The sequence below is a fragment of the Parasteatoda tepidariorum genome, chromosome 3 (assembly GCF_043381705.1).
Source record: "Parasteatoda tepidariorum isolate YZ-2023 chromosome 3, CAS_Ptep_4.0, whole genome shotgun sequence".
Classification (NCBI taxonomy): domain Eukaryota; kingdom Metazoa; phylum Arthropoda; class Arachnida; order Araneae; family Theridiidae; genus Parasteatoda; species Parasteatoda tepidariorum.
Window position 1 is genome coordinate 59,147,859 of NC_092206.1, and position 19,758 is coordinate 59,167,616.

At 26.5% G+C, this 19,758-nt stretch overlaps 1 protein-coding gene across 1 annotated transcript in view; it reads right to left on the reverse strand.

Moving 5' to 3' along the window:
* Nucleotides 1-423: 423 nt before the first annotated feature.
* The window catches only part of LOC107447689 (nervous wreck), a gene marked incomplete in the record, with an annotated part of 43,840 nt that continues 24,505 nt past the window's right edge, over nucleotides 424-19,758 (reverse strand). Inside the window, 10 exon segments of the mRNA XM_043040113.2 lie at nucleotides 424-2,752; nucleotides 6,228-6,292; nucleotides 7,487-7,603; nucleotides 9,471-9,600; nucleotides 10,634-10,854; nucleotides 11,609-11,689; nucleotides 14,277-14,454; nucleotides 15,464-15,547; nucleotides 17,256-17,543; nucleotides 18,736-18,863. Coding sequence (XP_042896047.1) covers nucleotides 2,339-2,752; nucleotides 6,228-6,292; nucleotides 7,487-7,603; nucleotides 9,471-9,600; nucleotides 10,634-10,854; nucleotides 11,609-11,689; nucleotides 14,277-14,454; nucleotides 15,464-15,547; nucleotides 17,256-17,543; nucleotides 18,736-18,863 — 1,706 coding nt within the window.

Below are 19,758 nucleotides of genomic sequence, written 5' to 3' on the forward strand. Positions count from 1 at the left end.
TGTTAAAATTTAATATAACTAAAAAAGTAGTCTGAACCTTATTGTATTTTAGTTTGTTAAAATTATTTTGTTTATTAAGAAGTCAGTACTAATTTTAAGTATTTTAATATGCATTTTTTATTAAACTTGTTAATACTAATAAACAAATAGTGATATAGATAAAAATAACAAGGCTGGCTATGTAAGTTAAACATTAAAAATCGGATAATATCAATTACATATAATCTTACAGTTGTAATCTTTATTTTAAGATGCTATGAATATTCAATGCACTAGACCTTATAAAATCAGAGATACTCTGAATAAACATATATATATTGTATAAAAAATTTGCATCTTTTTATATGCATTAGATAAGAAGTCTTTTGTAAAGGGATTAGTCTCATGTAAAAATATATGTAATGGTAAATAAGATAACTGAAATGAGATCAAATTCAGTTTTATTGCACTAAAGAATTTATATACATAAACCACAATGAACTACTTGTATACACATTATAAAATTAAAATCTACATCTGGAAGCAAATATCACAACATATTATGTCTGCCATGTTATATATATTTGCAGAAACACAAAAGATATTATTTTGTTTGCATCATTTCTTTTCCATATAGAAAGCATATTTAATTGCACCTTGCTATTTTTCTAACACACAGTTTGCAGTCGCAATAATTCTCATAACATCAAGTACCCCTATAACACAATGCTTTTGTGCAAACATTTTGGAATATACTTTCAACTATATAAGTTCTAATAATATTAACCTTGCAAGTGCAAGAAATGTTCTCGTTACCAATATTTTATTCTTGTAACTATAACATTACAATATAATTCTTAGTAATCATTAGGGAATTTGAAAAACAAATAACATTTTAGAAGAAAATTAAAAATATAAAAAAATTAAAAAAAGAGTCATTTTTGAAAAGAGGGAAAACTAGTTTTTCACTATATATATACTTTGAAAAAAATTCTGGTCCTCCTTTTCAGCAAAATATTTCAAATGGCACTAAGGCATTATACATTTTAAAATAAAATTCAATATTTATAAATACAATTAAATAGTAAAAAGTTCACACCACACATTTAAAAAAATGCAAGATCTTTTAAAAATGCTTGAAAATTTACACTAATTAGCCAATTTATAGGAGAAAGATCTGCAAAACTTTCAAGAAAGTTTTTACAACTCTCTTTAATATATTAATTATTCTCAATTCTCTAATAATTGCATATTAATTAAAATAACTATGAGATATTTCAAAGTCATGAATCAAAACAGTAAGTTGAAATTTTGATAGATTGAATTTTTTCACCAGTCCTACCATATTCACATTATCATGAATTTACTGTAATCTGAGATTAATCACAATTCGTTTATGTTTGGTTCTTTTTCATAAACAGTAAATTCTGATGGCATACAGGCTTAACAAATCTTACTAAATCTAACATATAGGCTTTTTCAGTTCACAAATTTGCAAAAATAAATACGCCTAACAGCAAAGGTTGTCTTGTCTCTAATAATTTGGCCTTTCAGAGCATGGTCACAAGTACATACTATTTTTTAATTTAAAAAAAAAAAAAACTAACAAATACTAAATTTATCCAGCAACTTATTCATATAAGAATGATTTATTAAGATATGTACTAATTAATATTAATTGCACTTAAACACAGTTTCACCCAGTATAAATGAGTTTTATAAAAATGTGAAGAAAAAAATGACGGCAATGAAACAGAGCAGCACGGAGGGGAAAAAGACTGATTTAGACTCAATAGAAATGTAAACTATTTGTATAATTATTAGTTAGTAAGAAAACTTTATATGTACACAAGTGGGGGAAAATATGGGTATTACACACAATTGCAAAACTGTAGTAGTATATATCATTAAAAAATTTTACAATTGAGGAAAAAAATTTTATATGACTCAAAAGATAAATATATTAATTTTAAAAAACTTGAGAATACAAAACAGTTTTATGAAAAGAGCAAAAGGATTGTTATTAAAAAGTGGCTTTAAATTTGGATAAAATGGTCATACTAATCAGATTTTTCAGAAACACATACATAATTAACATCTAATCTGCTTGAAAATGATACATTTTATTGAATGTATTTAATAACATCAAAGGACAATCTCAACAATATCTTAATTTAATCAAAATTTCTGAACAATATCGTAAACTTTAACAAATAATGGTAATGACAAATATTTGAAAACAAAACACCACTTTTGCTTGTACAGTAGCCATTCCTAGAACACATAAGTTTGCCACTTTCATTCCATTATACTATGAGTGTCCTTTATGATTACTGATACTAAATATTTTAAGTCAAAATTATCCAGTAGTTTCAGATGATTGGCCAGCATCGTCAAAAGCACTCTTGGCACTGTCAGAACCATTTATATCCATCTTAATCTGTTCTACATCTACACACGATTGGTCTTCTTTTTTAGCATCTTTTTGATTTTGCGCATCATTTGGCACAGGAGGATTTGAAAATACGTCATCATCCGGAAAAGTACACTCGAATTTATCGGGCACTTCTTCGGGGTTTTCTTTGGGGGTAGTTTCTTTTGCGTTTCCTTCTTCCTCTTTCTCTTTCAATTCCATATCCTCATCATCTGAAACGGGCGTGTCTCCTCCAGTGATGGCTGTAACAACTACTGTCGGACATTCGTCTGTGCCTTGTGATGGTGTTGATGTACCCTCTTCTGCTACTGCTTCTTTAGCTTCCTCTGCATTTTCCGGCTGTAAATATTTTTAAAAAAAGGTACGAATTAGTAATATGCTACCTACAAAATAATCGTGAGCTTTAACATAATGTAAGCAAAAGTCTGAGAAACCTTAATTTATTTATTTAATAACTCTGATACATTAACTAATGCTATTATATTTGAGCACAAATAATGGAATTAACATTGAAAACAATTATTTCAGGTTTATTTTAAACATAATTCTTTTAAATCTTTAAGTATATGTTTCAAAGAACTAAAAAGTAAAACTTTTGCAAGCAGCCTTCTCAAATTGTGAACTTTGGAGTGAATGTGATAATCTTTTTGTTGCTTAGAAATAAACAGATTTACATTTTTTAAACATATTTACCAATGGAGTATACTTTCAAATACTATTTAATAATATCATATGTATGATTTAGTTCATTATATGTCACTGTGGAACCAAAGTTGCTTCATATTTTCTGCACACTGTTGCTATTCTATTTAATAAACTCTTGACAAAACATGATAGTCAAGTCCATTTATACCATATTAGTATTACAAATGCAGCATTAAGTTTTTCATGGGACTCTGGTCAGCCAACGCTAGCAGATTAAGAGTGCCAAGCACTATCTAACTCTTCTTGTAGAATTATAAAGTACAGGCAAGCTGGAACTTTAATGGCTCAATTGCCGTTGTAGCTAACATATAATAAATAATTTAATAATACAACAATTAAAAATAAATGTCATTTTAAATAGAAAAAAAGTAAAATTCTTAAGAAATACAGGTCATCACTTTTTACCCCTATGGTCTTTCATTGGCAATAATAAGTCTGAGAAAGAAAATTTAAGAATCTCACAACCGATTGCATACATAAAATGCAGTATAAGAAAATACCAAAAAAACTATTACTTTACATAAGATTCATGTATCTGATGCAAATATAGAAGGAGTAACCCAAATTTATAATTAGAAAAGTGCTGTAACCGATTTGCTACAAGAACAGATTTGTACAAAAATTTGTAGGTCAGACAGAATATTCCTATTGAATAACAAGAGGGAAAGCAGATTTTCCAGGTGGGAAAGTAAACAGATTGCACCCAGAGTTAAGTGAAAACGATTATAGGGTAAAAAAAATAATAAATAGATAGACTTCGCTGCATTAAATTAAATTTGAGTAGTAAGTAAGAAAAAAATATTTTTGTAATTCAGTATGTGATCATTAATATTCATACTATCAAATTTTCAATAGCATATTTCTTTTTCTTTAAAAAACAGTTAGTATGTTTTGAAATTTATTCTGTTAGCGAATTCAATTTCCATGTATCTTCTTTTATTTTGAATATAAATGCCTGTTTCTAAAGTATTGTCAAGATGCACTGTTTACATTAAAATATAAATATTGTTAATTTTTTACATAAACAGCAAAAAACAGCAGATAAAGCAACAAAAAAAAATTCTTAGCAGAAATAACATTTTTTCCTGCCGGGCTACAAATATAATTGATTTATATCACTTTTATCTCATTAAAAATAATATAGTGATTTCTCAATGGAGATTTCTAGTAAAAGGTATAATGGACATAATTACACATGGTTTTATATTAGATATATAAATTAAACTAGAGACAGAGGAACAAGTTTGAACAAGATAATAAAAGGGAGATGAAAAAGAACAGATGTGAGAGGGCTTGGCAGGAAAAACACGGTGCAAACATTACATTAGAATAAATCTCCAAATATTGGGAAAATGAGATAGTAGAAAAATCAATAGCTATATTACTTGAATTTTTTAAAATATGATTTGATTAAAATACTAATTTGATTTCTAGGAGTAATTGCCAGAAATCAAGATCAGTAGATGATGAATAGTGTTAAATGACTTTAGCAGAAGAAAACTTAAACTTGTGGTTTGAATTACAGCTATGTAGGGTAATGGAAGATAGGTAAATGCCCTGATTTTGGACTTATCTTTTGTGTTCCTTATGTCAAAGCTTAAGGGAACGTTTATTTTGTCCAATGTATGCAAAATCACATTGACATGAAATTCAGTAAATACCCCAGCTATTAATATCAGCAATAGGGTCTTTAAGGTTGGGGAAATTTAGTTTACTCACAAGGGAGAAAAGACTTTAAACTCAAATTTATCAAATTTATTTGGAACTGATCTGGAAATCAGTCCTTGAATCACTAAGATTTAGAATACATCTTGTACTTTGCAGCAATTACAGCAGCTTTATTATCCCAGCAATAAGAATGTTTCTTTTGAAAAACAGCATTCAACATTATTATACTCTAAAAAAGGTTTCCCCAAAATTTAGCAAAAATGTGTCAAGATGGGTCCAAAACAAATATAATTTAATTTGAAAACCCAAGAACACATTATTAAGTATAGAGACATGGTCAAAATTGAAAAAGCATATACTCATTTTTGATTAATATAAGAGTAATTTCGAGTATTTGTCTGTAAAATAACATATCTTGACAAAATGACATATCATTAAACATTATTAGTTTATAACGATCAAATACTCGAAAAGAAAGTCTAATTAGAAAAAAATTTACTGCACTTCCCTTATTTCCTAACTTCAGATTGTAATCAACATTTGCCGCTATGTTTATTTACAAATAAAGATGGATTCTTAGAGTTGTTTCATTTTTTTAGAATATCACTATACTCAATAAATGGTGTTTTGAAATTCAACTATATTTGTTTCGGAGCTATTTTGCCACACTTTTGCTCCATTTCGATAAACCTTTTTTTTTTTTTAAAGTATAACAATATTAAGTCAGCATACTTTAAATTTTTAACAGCTTTCAAATGTAACTTTATTGTTGATAAGCTACAATACATTTCTCACACTTATCAACAGTTTATTACTTAATTTTTTTTTAAGAAAATATTTATATGCCTTGAAATGTGTTCAATGAATTGTTTCCATTCCTTAATTTAGGATTAGACAGAAGTGCTTCAAAATACACTGTCACAATGCATTGCTTAAACTAAAATGAAAGTTCAGATACTTTTCTACAGCATTATAATTATTGTAATAATAGAATTTTCTAACATTAGTGAAAAGAAATTTGAGAATGTAAGCTTAATAAATATAACTCAACTAAAAATTATGCTTGTTAAACAAATATTTTATTTATATAAAGACAAAAAAAAACTACTTCTAATTTAGTTTGAAAGAAAACTAAACTGCTTATTCCCACTTAAAACAAATATAATTTACATACAGATATAAATTTTTTTGATATATATATATATACACCGAAGAGTCATTACATTATGACTACCCTCCATCTATAACAATAGGCTCGTCCAGGTTTTCATGGTTTCNAGATGAATATATATATGATCAAATTTTTATTCCCAACAATAAAAAATAATAATTTCTGTTAGTCACAACATTTATATGAAACATCAGTAAGCCTAAATTATTCAAGCTTTGATATATATATATATTAACACAGAAACTGTGAGAATAATAAAAAGTAATATACCACAGTTTTTGCTGGAGTATCAGGACTGGAAACCAAAGGAACATATTTTCCATTTTCTTCAGAGGCTGAAATTCAAAGACAATCCTACATTTTTGGCATAATTATTTTGTACCTATTTTTAACATACAACTTATTATAACCCAAAAAAGAAACTATTTTTACTATAAATTGTTAGCTTGCATAAATTATTTTTTCGCATAGAAAAAAATGATGGAATTTAAAAGTAATTGTATAAGCTATATCTACAAGAAAAAATCCAGTAAAATGAAACAAGCATTTTTTAAGAATTAAACTGGCAAATTACAAAAGTAAATTAATTAATAAATAATTGTTTGTATAAATGAAAAACATTCAACTTTATTATTTGCATACATTAGTGAATTTATAAATCTACAAAAATACCAATTATATAATAATTATTTATTAAAAAAGTAAACGTGCATCAATTTAAATTCATGCTTTTTGTATCTAGAATAAATATTCACAAGAATTCAAACTTGGTCCAAAAGTAATTGGCCACTTACAAAGCATATTACACTACTTTCAATATTTTATATAAAAAATGTATATTTCTAATTTCAATTATTCTGCCCTTATATAGAAGAGTGTAAATTTTGCTATCACACAAACATCTAACTTTTAAAAAAAATATATATATAAAGGATAGAAAATACTTGCCCAAATTCTGTATAAGTAATATATATTCTTTTAAATATTTTTCAACATAAATGGCCAACTATCTTCAAGTTTTTAAAACTTAAAAAAATATAATGTATAACTTGCAAATTTTAGCGACTTTTTAATAAATTGACTTTAAAATAAAAAATATAAAAAATTTGCAATTAAGCAATGCAATGGACCTACAAAAGCTTGCATTTATGCTATAATTGAAATGAAAGGCTAGGGGCAATTAAAGTGATAAGCCACACTTTTTCTAAGGTGCAACCAGTACATCAAACTTTTCTTTTGCGTTGTTTCCAGAAGATACTTTACAAGTTAATTGAATTTCATCTAGATAACAGAACAAAACATCTTATAGCAAACATTAAAATCTTGGTGTTTTATATCAAACTCTCCCGAACAATTTGAAAATGTGTCTTAATATTATAATGCCATAAGCCTTTCAAATATAATCTACTAATGAAGGTGATGAAGTATTTTATTCTTGATAAAAAAGAGTTCTAAATTCTAGTTGAGAAGAGAAACCACAGGCACTATGTGAGCATGACTGAAAACTAAAATCTTTTCTGTAAGATTACCCATGGCAGTTTGTTCACTGGATTCACTGTCAGATGCTGAAAACTGATCCTGATACTGACTTTGTTGGTTTTTATTTAATTCTATATGAAAATCTCCATCCATGTTTAGCATAACAGCTAGAATCATGTAATTTAAATTACAACAAATGCATATTTGAAGGAAAAAAATTTAACTAAGTAAAATAAAAATAAGTTATTTTAAAATTAAATAAGCAGTTTAAAAGGCTATTTTTTTTTAACATAAATTGTCAACACTTGAAATGAAAAATTTTATTTCAAAAAAATTTTTAAAAAAGCTTTTAGGAAATTCAGCACAAAAATAAAATTCAGAAAAAAAGTATACAATTTTATTTGTTAATACAATTTATTTTATTAATATTTTTTCTTTATTAATTAAAGTACTGGATATAAAAAAAAAAATTAACATTAGAAAGAAAGGAAATGAAATTTCTCCTTTCAAACATCTGAAAATTTGAATTGAAAAAGCCCAAACTGTAATAAATTACATAAAATTTCATTACTTAATGAGAGATTCCCATACATCTCTAACATATATTATTTGTTAGCTTATGAAAATCCATCAATAGTAATTACACAAAGATGAGAAGAAATTTAAATCTTTAAAATGTGATTTTTTTTAGCTACTAAAAAAATGATAAAGACAAAAAAAATCAGTATTACTTGATGTTTACCTTAACTAAAAAAGAAAATAGAAGAAATAAGAAATCATATGCTTATTATTTTACATATTTAATACCATTTGTTCAAAAATTTATCAAACACACAATTTGAATGACAAAATGTAAAGATACTTATTTTACTTAGCACTTTGTTTAAATGGGGTAAATTATTTTCCTAATAAACTTAAGACATAAAAAGTATTATAAAATTGGACAGCTTTACTTACTTAGCAAAGCAAAACTATTTTTTAAAATATAAGAGCTGGGTACAACATGCCAATGTTTTTTAAAGAAACAAAATAATTTTATGCACCTAAATTTACTCAAATTTTAAATTTAACCTTGTTTTTATTGTAATTTCAAAATAGCAAAAACTAACAAACCACAATTGAAAAAGGAAATAATTATTTTTAGACATTTATTTTGGGCTAGAAATAATTGTGGCATAATGATATAAACAACATTTTCTAAAATAAAACGTTTAATAATTGCTTATTAAAATTTTAAAATATAGCAATTTTGGATTGTTAGATTTGGCATAGATAATAACACGTATAAAAAGCTAGATTAATAAATTTCATGTAATCAATTAATAACATTTATGATCATAGCTTGATAGATTCTTTCTATCACAGGCTAAACCTTAAAAAAAAAAATTAAAAAAATGAATACTGATTGGGTGATTGAAAGATATAAATTTTAACTTGAATATTTAATACTGATTCTATTTCTATTAATATTTTTTACTTTTTTTTATTACTTTGAAAATAAAATAAAAAAACTTAAATTAGAAATTTTAGGCTGTTAAATGTGGTATAAGTTGTAACATTTATAAAAACCTATTTAATACATATAAAAAAATTAATATTTATAATAAATTATGATGATTCAAATTTGATTTAAAAAAACACAAAACAATATATTGATTCAAAAATCATAGCTTAACAGTCTGTTTTAAAAGAAGATTACATAATATTTAAAAAAAAGCTTTAAATTTATTTTTAGTAATAAATAGGATAAAAACATTAGAAAATTTTTTTAAATTTATTTCTTAATATATGCATACAAACATTACTTTAAAAAAATGAATTTAATGATTCTATAAATTAAGAATTACACCACTGGATTATTGCAATCTATTACCTACAATAATTCTCAAAGAATATGCCCCGATCACAACTTTTGACATTTGCAAGTTACCAAGTTGAAAAGTGAGAAACTTAAGGTAGTATTTAGTTTTTTAAAAAATCATAAAAATTAAATATTGTTTTAAATAACACAAACTACATAAAAAAAATATTTACTTTGAGGTGCATTTCCATCTGCAGTTTCAATTTCTGGTGTAGGTTGAGTTAGAATAACCTGAGCTATTGGAATTACCAATTCTGCTTCAGGAGGAGCGAATGCAGGAGGTGGTGGAGCACTTGGAGGTGACTGAAATAAAAAAGTAAAAAATACAAATCACAAATTGATTATACTTACACAAAACATTTAAACACATTTCCATACAATCAGCAAAAAATTTTCACATTCTGCAGAACGTTAACTAAATTAAAATCTTTTTTTTCTGAACAAACTACTTTGGGTCAAGGCCGTCTGAGTAAGCTATCTTCAATGCACCCAATCAGAAGCTATGGCCAATGTCTTCAGAGCTGCTTCTACAAAATCCGTCCATCTTGTATAAGGTCTTTCTCGTTTTCTGGTTAAACTTGAAAAAAGTGATACTTTTAACAGAATTTGAATAACCACGACTAAAAATATATCCAAGTTATCAGACATTAAACTGAAATATTAAAATACAGTCTGAAATAAGCCACTTCGCTGATTAATTTCAAAAAATCACTTGTGCATGTGTTTTAATTAGTTAAAATGTGTCTTATAAACATAAGAATAACCTGCATTGTAACTTAGAAACTAGAAAAAGTCTACTATAAAAAATTGCAATAATATACAGACAAAAATATGCTGCAATTATGCATAAATTTTGAGCTTTGGAAAAGATTCAGAAAATAGAACAAATACTAAAAATCTATAATGTGCATGAATGATAGTAAATTACATTTAAAAAAACATCCACTTATAAATATCGCGTAAATTTTACAAATACCTACAAAATATATTTACGACCATAATTCAATAATACAAACTAGTTGATAAGCATCTAAATTCAAAGTGTAATTGGACTACCAATTTAAAAGAAGCTAACTGATCAAAATTTTTAGTTAACATATACAATCGACATATAAATTAGTTTTTAATTTAAAATCTGTCATTACATCAGTATTACAGTACCATCTTCTGGTGAATCTTTTCACTAAAAATATTATAGTACTTCATTAGTATTGTCTACTGTTGAAAAAAATATATAAAAATGTGTATTAATTCATAGCAATTGCAATGGTTAAACAGTCATTATGATTACAGAAATAAACATTTAATTTGAATACGCAAAATTTAATATAAATACCATAGGAGTCAAAGGTGTCAAGGGTTCTCCATTTTCTTTCAATTCTTCAACGACTAAAGAAGGAAAAAGACCTATTTCACCATCCAGCTCTCCTTCCCACCAACCATCATCCACATCTGAGACAACTTTTCGAATAATTCTAATAATTTGTCCTTCAAAGAAGCTTATTTCCTCATCACAGGTAGCTTCATAATCATAGATTGCTTGACAAACAGCTACACCTAGAATGATTCTTTAATTAAGAGTGTAATAAATAACATCAATGACTAGATCCAAAAAGCAGATGGTGAAGTCAATACATTTCTATGTATTTTTATGAGAGCGTTTTACCTTTATTTCCACAAGTAAAAATAAATTTTAAAAAACAATTAAATGTAATTAAATATTTAAAAAGTGCGAAATTTTATATTACAGCACAACAAATTTTGACAAACCTTTCTCAGAAACTACTTAATTGATTTTCAAAAACAAAAAAAAGGGGGGAGGCTTTTTTTTTTCTTTTTTTGTCTGACTATACAGAACAAAAAAAAAGTTTGAATGTCTGTACAACAGATTCAAAGTTGGTAATTTCTTCATGTTGTTAATTATTCCAATTTTCTTTAAGTAACTTTAAAATAACAAATAAAAAATACATTTATAAAATTTAAACATAATTTCTTCAGATGTAAAACACAAATTGTCTAAGATATCTCAGAATAAATAAGCAAATTAACCATAAATTATGCATTTTCACATTCTCTTAGAGTCTGTATTTATTTTTTCTCATGGTTTTCACATAAATATTTATAACAAGAGGTTTTCTAAGAATTTAAACAAAATTTTAAAAATGAAGAATGCACAAAAATTAGTTCAGTTTTAAGCTTTTGGAGCAAGAGCAAAAAAATACTAAACAGAAGTAACACTTTATTTAAATCAAATATTAAAAGAGAAAATAAAATAATTCATAAAAATGAAAAAAATTAATAAAATACTAACGCTCAGCAGAAGGCAAATCCAAAGGTCTTTGTATCTCTTGTGAAGTAAGCTCGCTAACTTCTTTTTCAGTATTCACATCATCTGCAAAACGTAACTTATTTTATATACTCAAAGAATAGAGAACACTACAGTAATTGTTTAATGAAAGGCATATTTCATCGACAAATTTTAGGATTACATTATAAATTATGGCATACAAATTTATTTTTAAATTATTCTATATTTTTTTTAACTAAACTTAAAATACTTAATGAAGTCAATTATGTAGAACAAAATGCTGAAACAGATGAACTTGTAAAATTTTCTTTTTGAGATAGTCGAATACTTTATAGAATTTTTATTTGATTTGCGACAAAAATTTAATCCTAAATAGCATGATATTTCATTGCAAGCAAACATTTTTTAACAAAATAGCAGCACACCACATAAAAAATTTTCTAACTAAGGCAAGAATTTTAGCTTAATTTCAAACTTGAATTAACCCAATTATCTATTAAATATCAATAAAATAGATCATATATTTACTATACTTTCAAATATTTTATCGGAAAAACAATGTTTTATTAAATAGGCCATGAAACTTATGTTTTCATAGAAAATTTTTAAGTTATGCATTTTAAAAGCAAGAAAATCTTACTAAGTAAAAGTTTAATGTACATTTTATAATAGGGAATTAATTCATTATGAGAGATATAAAGCAACATTTTGCAGAAGAACTAGATAATTTAAAAGAACTCAAATATAGTTTAAATTATCGAGTCAAATCAGTCGAACAGCCATCATATATTTTACTAGTAATTAAAAACTACAGTTAAATATAGAGATCGATACTAGATTTTTTTCAGACAATTATTACCATTAAACCGCAAGTATGGTTATATATAAGATTAAAAAAAATTCAACAAGAAATTTTTATTAAAAAAGGTTTTTGTACGAATGAATATTCTAATTTAAAGAAAATTAAGAAAATATAAATAAATTTAACTACTTAGCATATATATATATATATACGCACAGTAGGTAACCGATTATCCGAAACAATCGGGACCATCGCTATTCCGGATAACTGATTTTTCCGGTTTTCTGAATCGTTACAAAAAGTCGTTTTTTTATTGTCAAACTGAACTAAAAAAAAATATTTATAAATAATCTTAAAAAGAAGAAAAAACGATAAAGTATTACACATATTACACTAATGATTGTTTCTAAAATGATGGTCAGGTAAACATCTTTTAAAAAAGAAAGAAAAATCCTAAAATCTTATGAGGAAAAAAAAATTTATTTTTTTTAAATGTCGGGAAAATTTATCGGATTTTGTTCCGGTTTTCTGATTTCCGGATAAGAGGTTCTGTACTACATTACATATATATACTGCATAAATTTTACTCATTAACTCAAAAACTTATCAGCTTCTTGTTATACTATAAATTTTTAGGTTTCTCTTTTTTTTAATTATGACAAAATTTGTAGCTGAATTTTCTAAGGTTTTGATTTGATAAAAAGCATTATTCACTGACATTCTCGGTTTTTTCAAGTTTCTACGACCCTATAGCAACCAAAGGGTTAAATGTTTAATTAATGATGAAAAAATTCCTTTCTGGAATATAAGCTACATTATTCGATATCATTTTGTAAAATTTTTGGGTAAATCAAGAAGAAAAAAAGAAAAAGAAAAAGGGAGGGGTCATATATTTTTAATGTAAATGTCCTCTTGGAAAAAATGTGAATTAAAAAATTTGCAAAATCTTTTTTTATACCTATGCCTGTCTCTGATCTTTAAAAGGTTGATGATCTCAATGTAGTGAAAAATTAAGAACAGGGTACAGGAAAAATTTTAAAAAAATTTTCTACTGGGGCAGTAGCTAGTCGTAGCATTCTTAACAGCGGCCACTTTTTAAAGTATTAAAAATTTCAAATGATTAGTACAAATTTTTGATATTAAAACTGTAAGGCATTTTTTAGGTTATTCTCAAAGTATAATAATTATTAGAAGGTCATTACTAAAATAAAGAAAAAATTTCGAGAAACAAATGTAAAATAAAGTAATTTTCAGAATATTTTAAATTATTCATAATAATTCTGCATTTATTAAAATAAAACTATGCAAATCGGGTGCATTTTTAACAAAAAAATTTCAATCAAGTTGAGACTGGCTAACAATTTTTTTATTGTCATTTATTATATTTAGTTGCCCTGTAGCGACTATTAATGTGCTATAACAGAGGGGCATATATTGAGGTACTCTCAAGTCATCAGCACGCCATAATCACAAGGCAAGTATTTGCAACTACCAGTCCCATTCAATACCGATGACTCTCCAAATAGTAATGACCTTTGGCAAGTCTAAAGCAGGCAACGCCAATGACTCTAGGCAAGAAACAAGACATTTTTGTTGACTCATTCAAATAGCAGTGTATATACTTTGAAAAATCATATTTCATCAATACTTATGCCACTGTAAAAGAATGATGTATCTGTCTAAGTTACATGAGTTTTGGCTTTAAAGCAATGTCATTTGTCAACAATTTTTTTTTTTTTTAAATTCTGATATTTGAAAATTTTACAATGACATTTACTTTTAAAATTTAAAATGTAAGCTAATCATGTAAGGCTAATATAAAAGTGATAATACTGAATTTTAATATTGATTATATAAATGCTGCTGTACTTGAAATAGGTTGACCTTCAACATCTATGCCAGCTTCTTTATCTTCATTTGGCATTGTATAATCAACAGAAGAAAATGAAGTCAATGGAGGACGAGAGGTAGTCTCAGTACTCTGGGATTCTACAACTTCAACATAATTTTGAGGTATATAACCTTCCTCCCCACGATAGTTCCGAGCCTTTAAAAAAGTAACAGAGTTTAGTCTTAAAATAACAGTAATTAAAATCTAAAACATTTTTTTTTTCAATGTGGCAAGGAAAGTGATATATTTTCATGATAAGTTTTACAAAATTACAGCAAATACATACGCCAGAGCTATTTTATACTTTAATAAAATAAAATGTTATACTTTACTTTTACAAATTATTTTTAAATAAATAGCAATGAAGAAAAAACCTTTTGATTTGAAAAATCTTTTCAAGTATTAATAATGTGAATATAATAGTAACCTTGGCTTTTTATACAATTATAAAAGCAGTAAAAGAAGAACAATAAATAAAATAACTAATTTTATTGCAGTTCCTCCACTATATAACCATAAAAAAGATATAATAATAACCATGCTTTATTTTTTTGTTGAAATAAAAATGAAATATTATCACAATGCAAAAAAAAAAGAGAATTTTTCAGTTATTCTAATACTTTAAATCAAAGCTGTAGACTTAGAAATTTAATAGCAGCTCTTAAAGGATAAATTCACATTGATTAAAACATGTTTATTTATAAAAAATAACTTAATTATTAGGTTGCTCTGCTCATTACACACCAAATCCCACAATTGCTATATTTTTTTTTTCATTTTTATTTCTTGATGATAAATAAAATGTCACATCTATTCTAAATAAAAAAAAAACTTTAATTGAAAATCCTAAAATATTTTATTGCAAAAACACAAGTTTAATTTCACTGATTGTTCTAGATTCTAGGCACAGAAAATTCAAAGTTCATTATTTTACATAATTACCACTGCAACTTTTTTTTAAATTTGTATTAAATTTTTGGTTATTTTAAAAACTTTTAAAATGTTCTTCACCCAAGAAAATATTTAGTAACAATGCAAAAAGCAGATTCTTAATAATGGCATATATGGTTTTAAATATTTTTAAAATCTTAACTATTTAGCTATGCAAATTATTGGTGAGAGGTATTAAATACTTAATTAAAAAAAAAATTTGAATTTAACTTACCATAACCCATCCATCGCCATCTCCATCATTAATTAATTCTAACTCTTCTTGTTCAACAAAACTAAGTTCATCAGAATTCGTTGCCTGCAAACAGAAATGCACAAATTGTGTTAGTATTCAAAACAAACTAATGTTTCAAATTAATTGTATACGAAGCAATTATCTGAGAAAAAAGCCCATTTTTAATTTCAATAACTAATGTTAAAACTTTGAGAAGGTATGTGAAGATTCAATACAAATATCACAGAAATTTCTTTAATGAGGTTTTTTTTAATTGTGGCTATGGTAGAATTTCAAAGAGATCTCCTTAGACACATACTAAAGAAAAGAAGAAAAAAAACTAGAAATAAAAATTATTCCATTTGTACATATTTAATAGTTATCAAAATAAATCTACGTAAGAATAAAATATTTAGTTTGAAAACAGAATAAAGACAATTTCAACATTAGGGGAATCTAAACTAAACTCAGTGGTGCGACAGCCTATAGAGGGTCAAGGCCTACTGTGCCCATCTCAGTTTTCTTGACCTTGGGCTCTGGGGTGCAGGGGCAGATGTTACGGTTAGGTGGTCAGCCAAATGCGAAACCCCCAGTGTTTAGTTCTCAAGCATGCTTGGTACTCATTTATCGACCCACTGAAGGGATGAAAGGCTGACTCAGCCTTGCCCAGCCAGAGGATCAAACACAGGACCTGTGGCACTGGAGCGTGACGTGCTACCACTAAGCCATCGAGCTTCATTAGGGGAATCATCTCTGTTTAAGTAGGAGTAACCTTTTTCCTTATACTGTTACTTCCTTCTACTTCCCTTATACTGTTTTGTAAGCAGTATTTGAAGAATTCGAGAAAGAAAGATGTTTTATTTAATCCTACCTATGATAAAATTTAATTTAGGAAATTTATTTCAAAATAAAATTTAGTATTAGATCAAATTAATGATATTAAGTTTTGTCCCTCAAAAAAATTAATCTGAGAACAAAATTAAAATTTTTTAACTTAGTTCCAAGACGAAGAAAATTTAGAGAACAAAAAATTAATATTAAATTCAATGTTTTTTAAATTAATATCTTTTGTATTAATGAAGTAAAAAAATATAAAGTTTCCTCTTTCTCATTTTATTTTGGGCATGGCTGATCGATTAGGAAAATCTTGTTTTTCACAATAACTCAAAATTGTTATTGTAAATTACAGCATTTATCAACTAATTTCTTTTAATCATTGCATTTGTACAGAGGAAATAGTCTGATGAACTAAAATATTTACTATTCAATTTTTCAAAACTTTGCAAGTGAAATTTCAAACTTATTTTAAATATATTTTCCACTTTATTGTTTAGTGTGTTGTGTTACAAATTATGATTCCAATTAAGGAAGACTTTTAATAAACGAGTAAAATTTCTGAAGGATGACACAAAAGCATCAAAAGTAAAATGCAAATAAATTTTAAAAACTTATTTTAAATATAATGTCTACTTTATTTTTTAATGTGCTGTGTAACTGATTATTAGTTAGTACAGAAAGACTTTATAAGTAATACTTTTGAAGGAGAAAACAAAACCAATAAAAGTAGAATGCAAATTTATTTTGAAAACTTTAATTTTAAATAAAACCTTTCTTTACTTTTTTCTCAAGCTTTGTAACCAATTGTTAGTTTAACAGAATAAGACTTTTAATGATTAATTAAATAATATTTTGAAGGAGGACACAAAACTTAAGTAATGTATTATCTGAACAAAGTAAATTTTATATAAAAAAAAACAAATTTTCAATAGATAAAAATAAGCAAACAATTTACCTCATACGAAAACAATGCAACACATCTTTGACCAGGAGCTGGAGCAGAAACCTCTCCATTCACAAGACTCTCCTTTGCTGAAAGTGGTTCTGGTTCAGGCTCTTCAATCTCTTCAGTTTCTGCTGCAGCATCCCAAGCCTCTTGCACGGCTGCTACAACATCAACAGCGGAAGTTAGATCAGGCATGTAAGGTGCTTCGATTTCTGCCTCCATAGAAGCATTTGCAGGCTCTGCTGTGTCACTGTCATAGAAAGCAGCATCATTCACTTCAACACTGCCATCAAAACCCTATGAAAACAACATTGCTTTAAATCAATATTTTAGAGGTAACTAATTAAAGAAAAAAGTTTTACAAAGTCAAAAAAATATATATATAGAATTGTGACAGAATAATTGCATTAATATAAACATTTTAATACACTTTTCATAATTTCACTAAAAATAATGTTTCAGTAGGTCTCACATTTTTAGTGGCACAAGCTAACTGCATGATAAATATGCAATTATTTGACAAAAATATCTTAAACTGCTATGAACAAATATTAATACATATTTATTTATTATTTTTACATGATATATCTGACTAAAAATTTTTGATACATGGCTGTATTTTGTCATAAAAAGAGTTATTTTAATTATCACAAAATGTTTTTTTCCAGTTCAATACATAAAAACCACTTAAAATGCATTATTAAAATAGTAAAAGTAAGTTATTAAGTTTGAGATTGAGTCCAGAAATTTGCATTTTTCCTATAGAAAGACCATTAATGTAGAAAACACAGTCACATGACTTGCATTTCCTTTTAAAGACTTGCAATCGTTTTTTTTTAACAAACTATACAACTTTAGAAACTGTTCAAATATCTTAAATATTGAAATGCTCAAAGGCTGGGATACCCTGGTTGGTAGGGCGCTGGGCCCATGTCGTGGGTTTGAATCCCGCCAGCCAAAGTGGTGACTGATGCATGTTAAATCTGCTGACTCGCGAAGACCTCCATGTTACCATAACAAAGCAATATCTCTGAGGGTACTGGATTGGAGGTGGATTGTCTCTGATTCAGGTCAAAATTACAATATGTTGATGAATGAATGGATGTATGAATGGGCCCGCCCTATAAACGGATGTACGTATGGGTGCGACAGAAGTCTAAATCTTGGCCATAGATGGCACTAGTGGAAAACAAGAACAATCGCACCTCTCTGCCTAAACAGGCATATGTCAACAACATTGAAATGATCTTAGCAATATTTATTCAAACATGCAAATTTTTGTCATGTTTTACATGAATTTTTTTACACTGTCAGTACAACAGATACACCAAAATGTCACGCAAAATAAAAAGCTCTGTATTCAAAAGATTGATCAATAGTAAATGCTTTATTCATTATGATGCATTGTTTTATTATTTGTTTATTAGATACTTAGAACTTACTTAAGCACAATATTAACATAAAAAAGACTTTAATCACATAATCTTACTTCTGATTGATAACTTTGGCGGCTACTTCGTGAAGTAACTGTACCCGATCGACTAAAGATCTCTGCAGGAGCTTCTGTGACACTCACTGAATCACTTTCAGAACTTCTTACCCATTCTTCCATATTAACTAAATAAAATATATAAACATAATTGTAATAAAGTACAATTGTAAGCAAGAACTAACAGTTAATATAAATTTAATTAATTCAAAATCTTATTTCAAGAAAACAGAGTTTTAAAATGTTCTTAAAAATGAAACAAGACTATTTTTTCACAGCTGATAAAAAAAAAACTGTCTTTTAGTTGTAGTAGTTAATGTTTTGAAATAAATCATGATAATGAATAAAACTTTACGACTAATAAAAATTCATCATTTGCACATTAGTTTCCATACTTAATTATCATTCTGTTGCCACTTTTCTTAATTTCAAAATCGCTTTCTAATTAATCACGCCTTAATTCACTAATCCTTAATCCTTGCTTTGGTCAATGACAAAAGTACTATTTAAAAACAGTACTATATAAAAGAAATTTCAAATATATTACAAAAAAAATTTAAATCATGTTTAACAGATGCTAACAACAAATAAAATTTTGCTTTGAGGTAAACACCATTTTATTTCGGTTCACTTTGTCTGATACCTTATAAATATTAAATGAATCTTAGCGTTATTATTTTCAATAATGAAATAATATATATTACTGATATTGATTTTAAGTAACAAATTAAAAATCATAAATCATTTGTAAAACATTCCTTTAAATATTTAACACTCAAAAAGTGGAAATGTTAACAATGAAAACTACTTTTAAAAAAACATTAAAAAAAAATTAAGCTAGAAATTTTTTACTTCTCTTCAACTATAAAATATCTAAATTACATCAAGACCAAATTGCAAATTAATTAATTAACAAAAAGTAATAGTCATACAGCTCAAATAAACTGTGGGCAAAATGAGACAAAGAAATTACATCTAATAAATAAATTAAGAAAATTCAGCACATCTGCCTTTTAGCTGTTT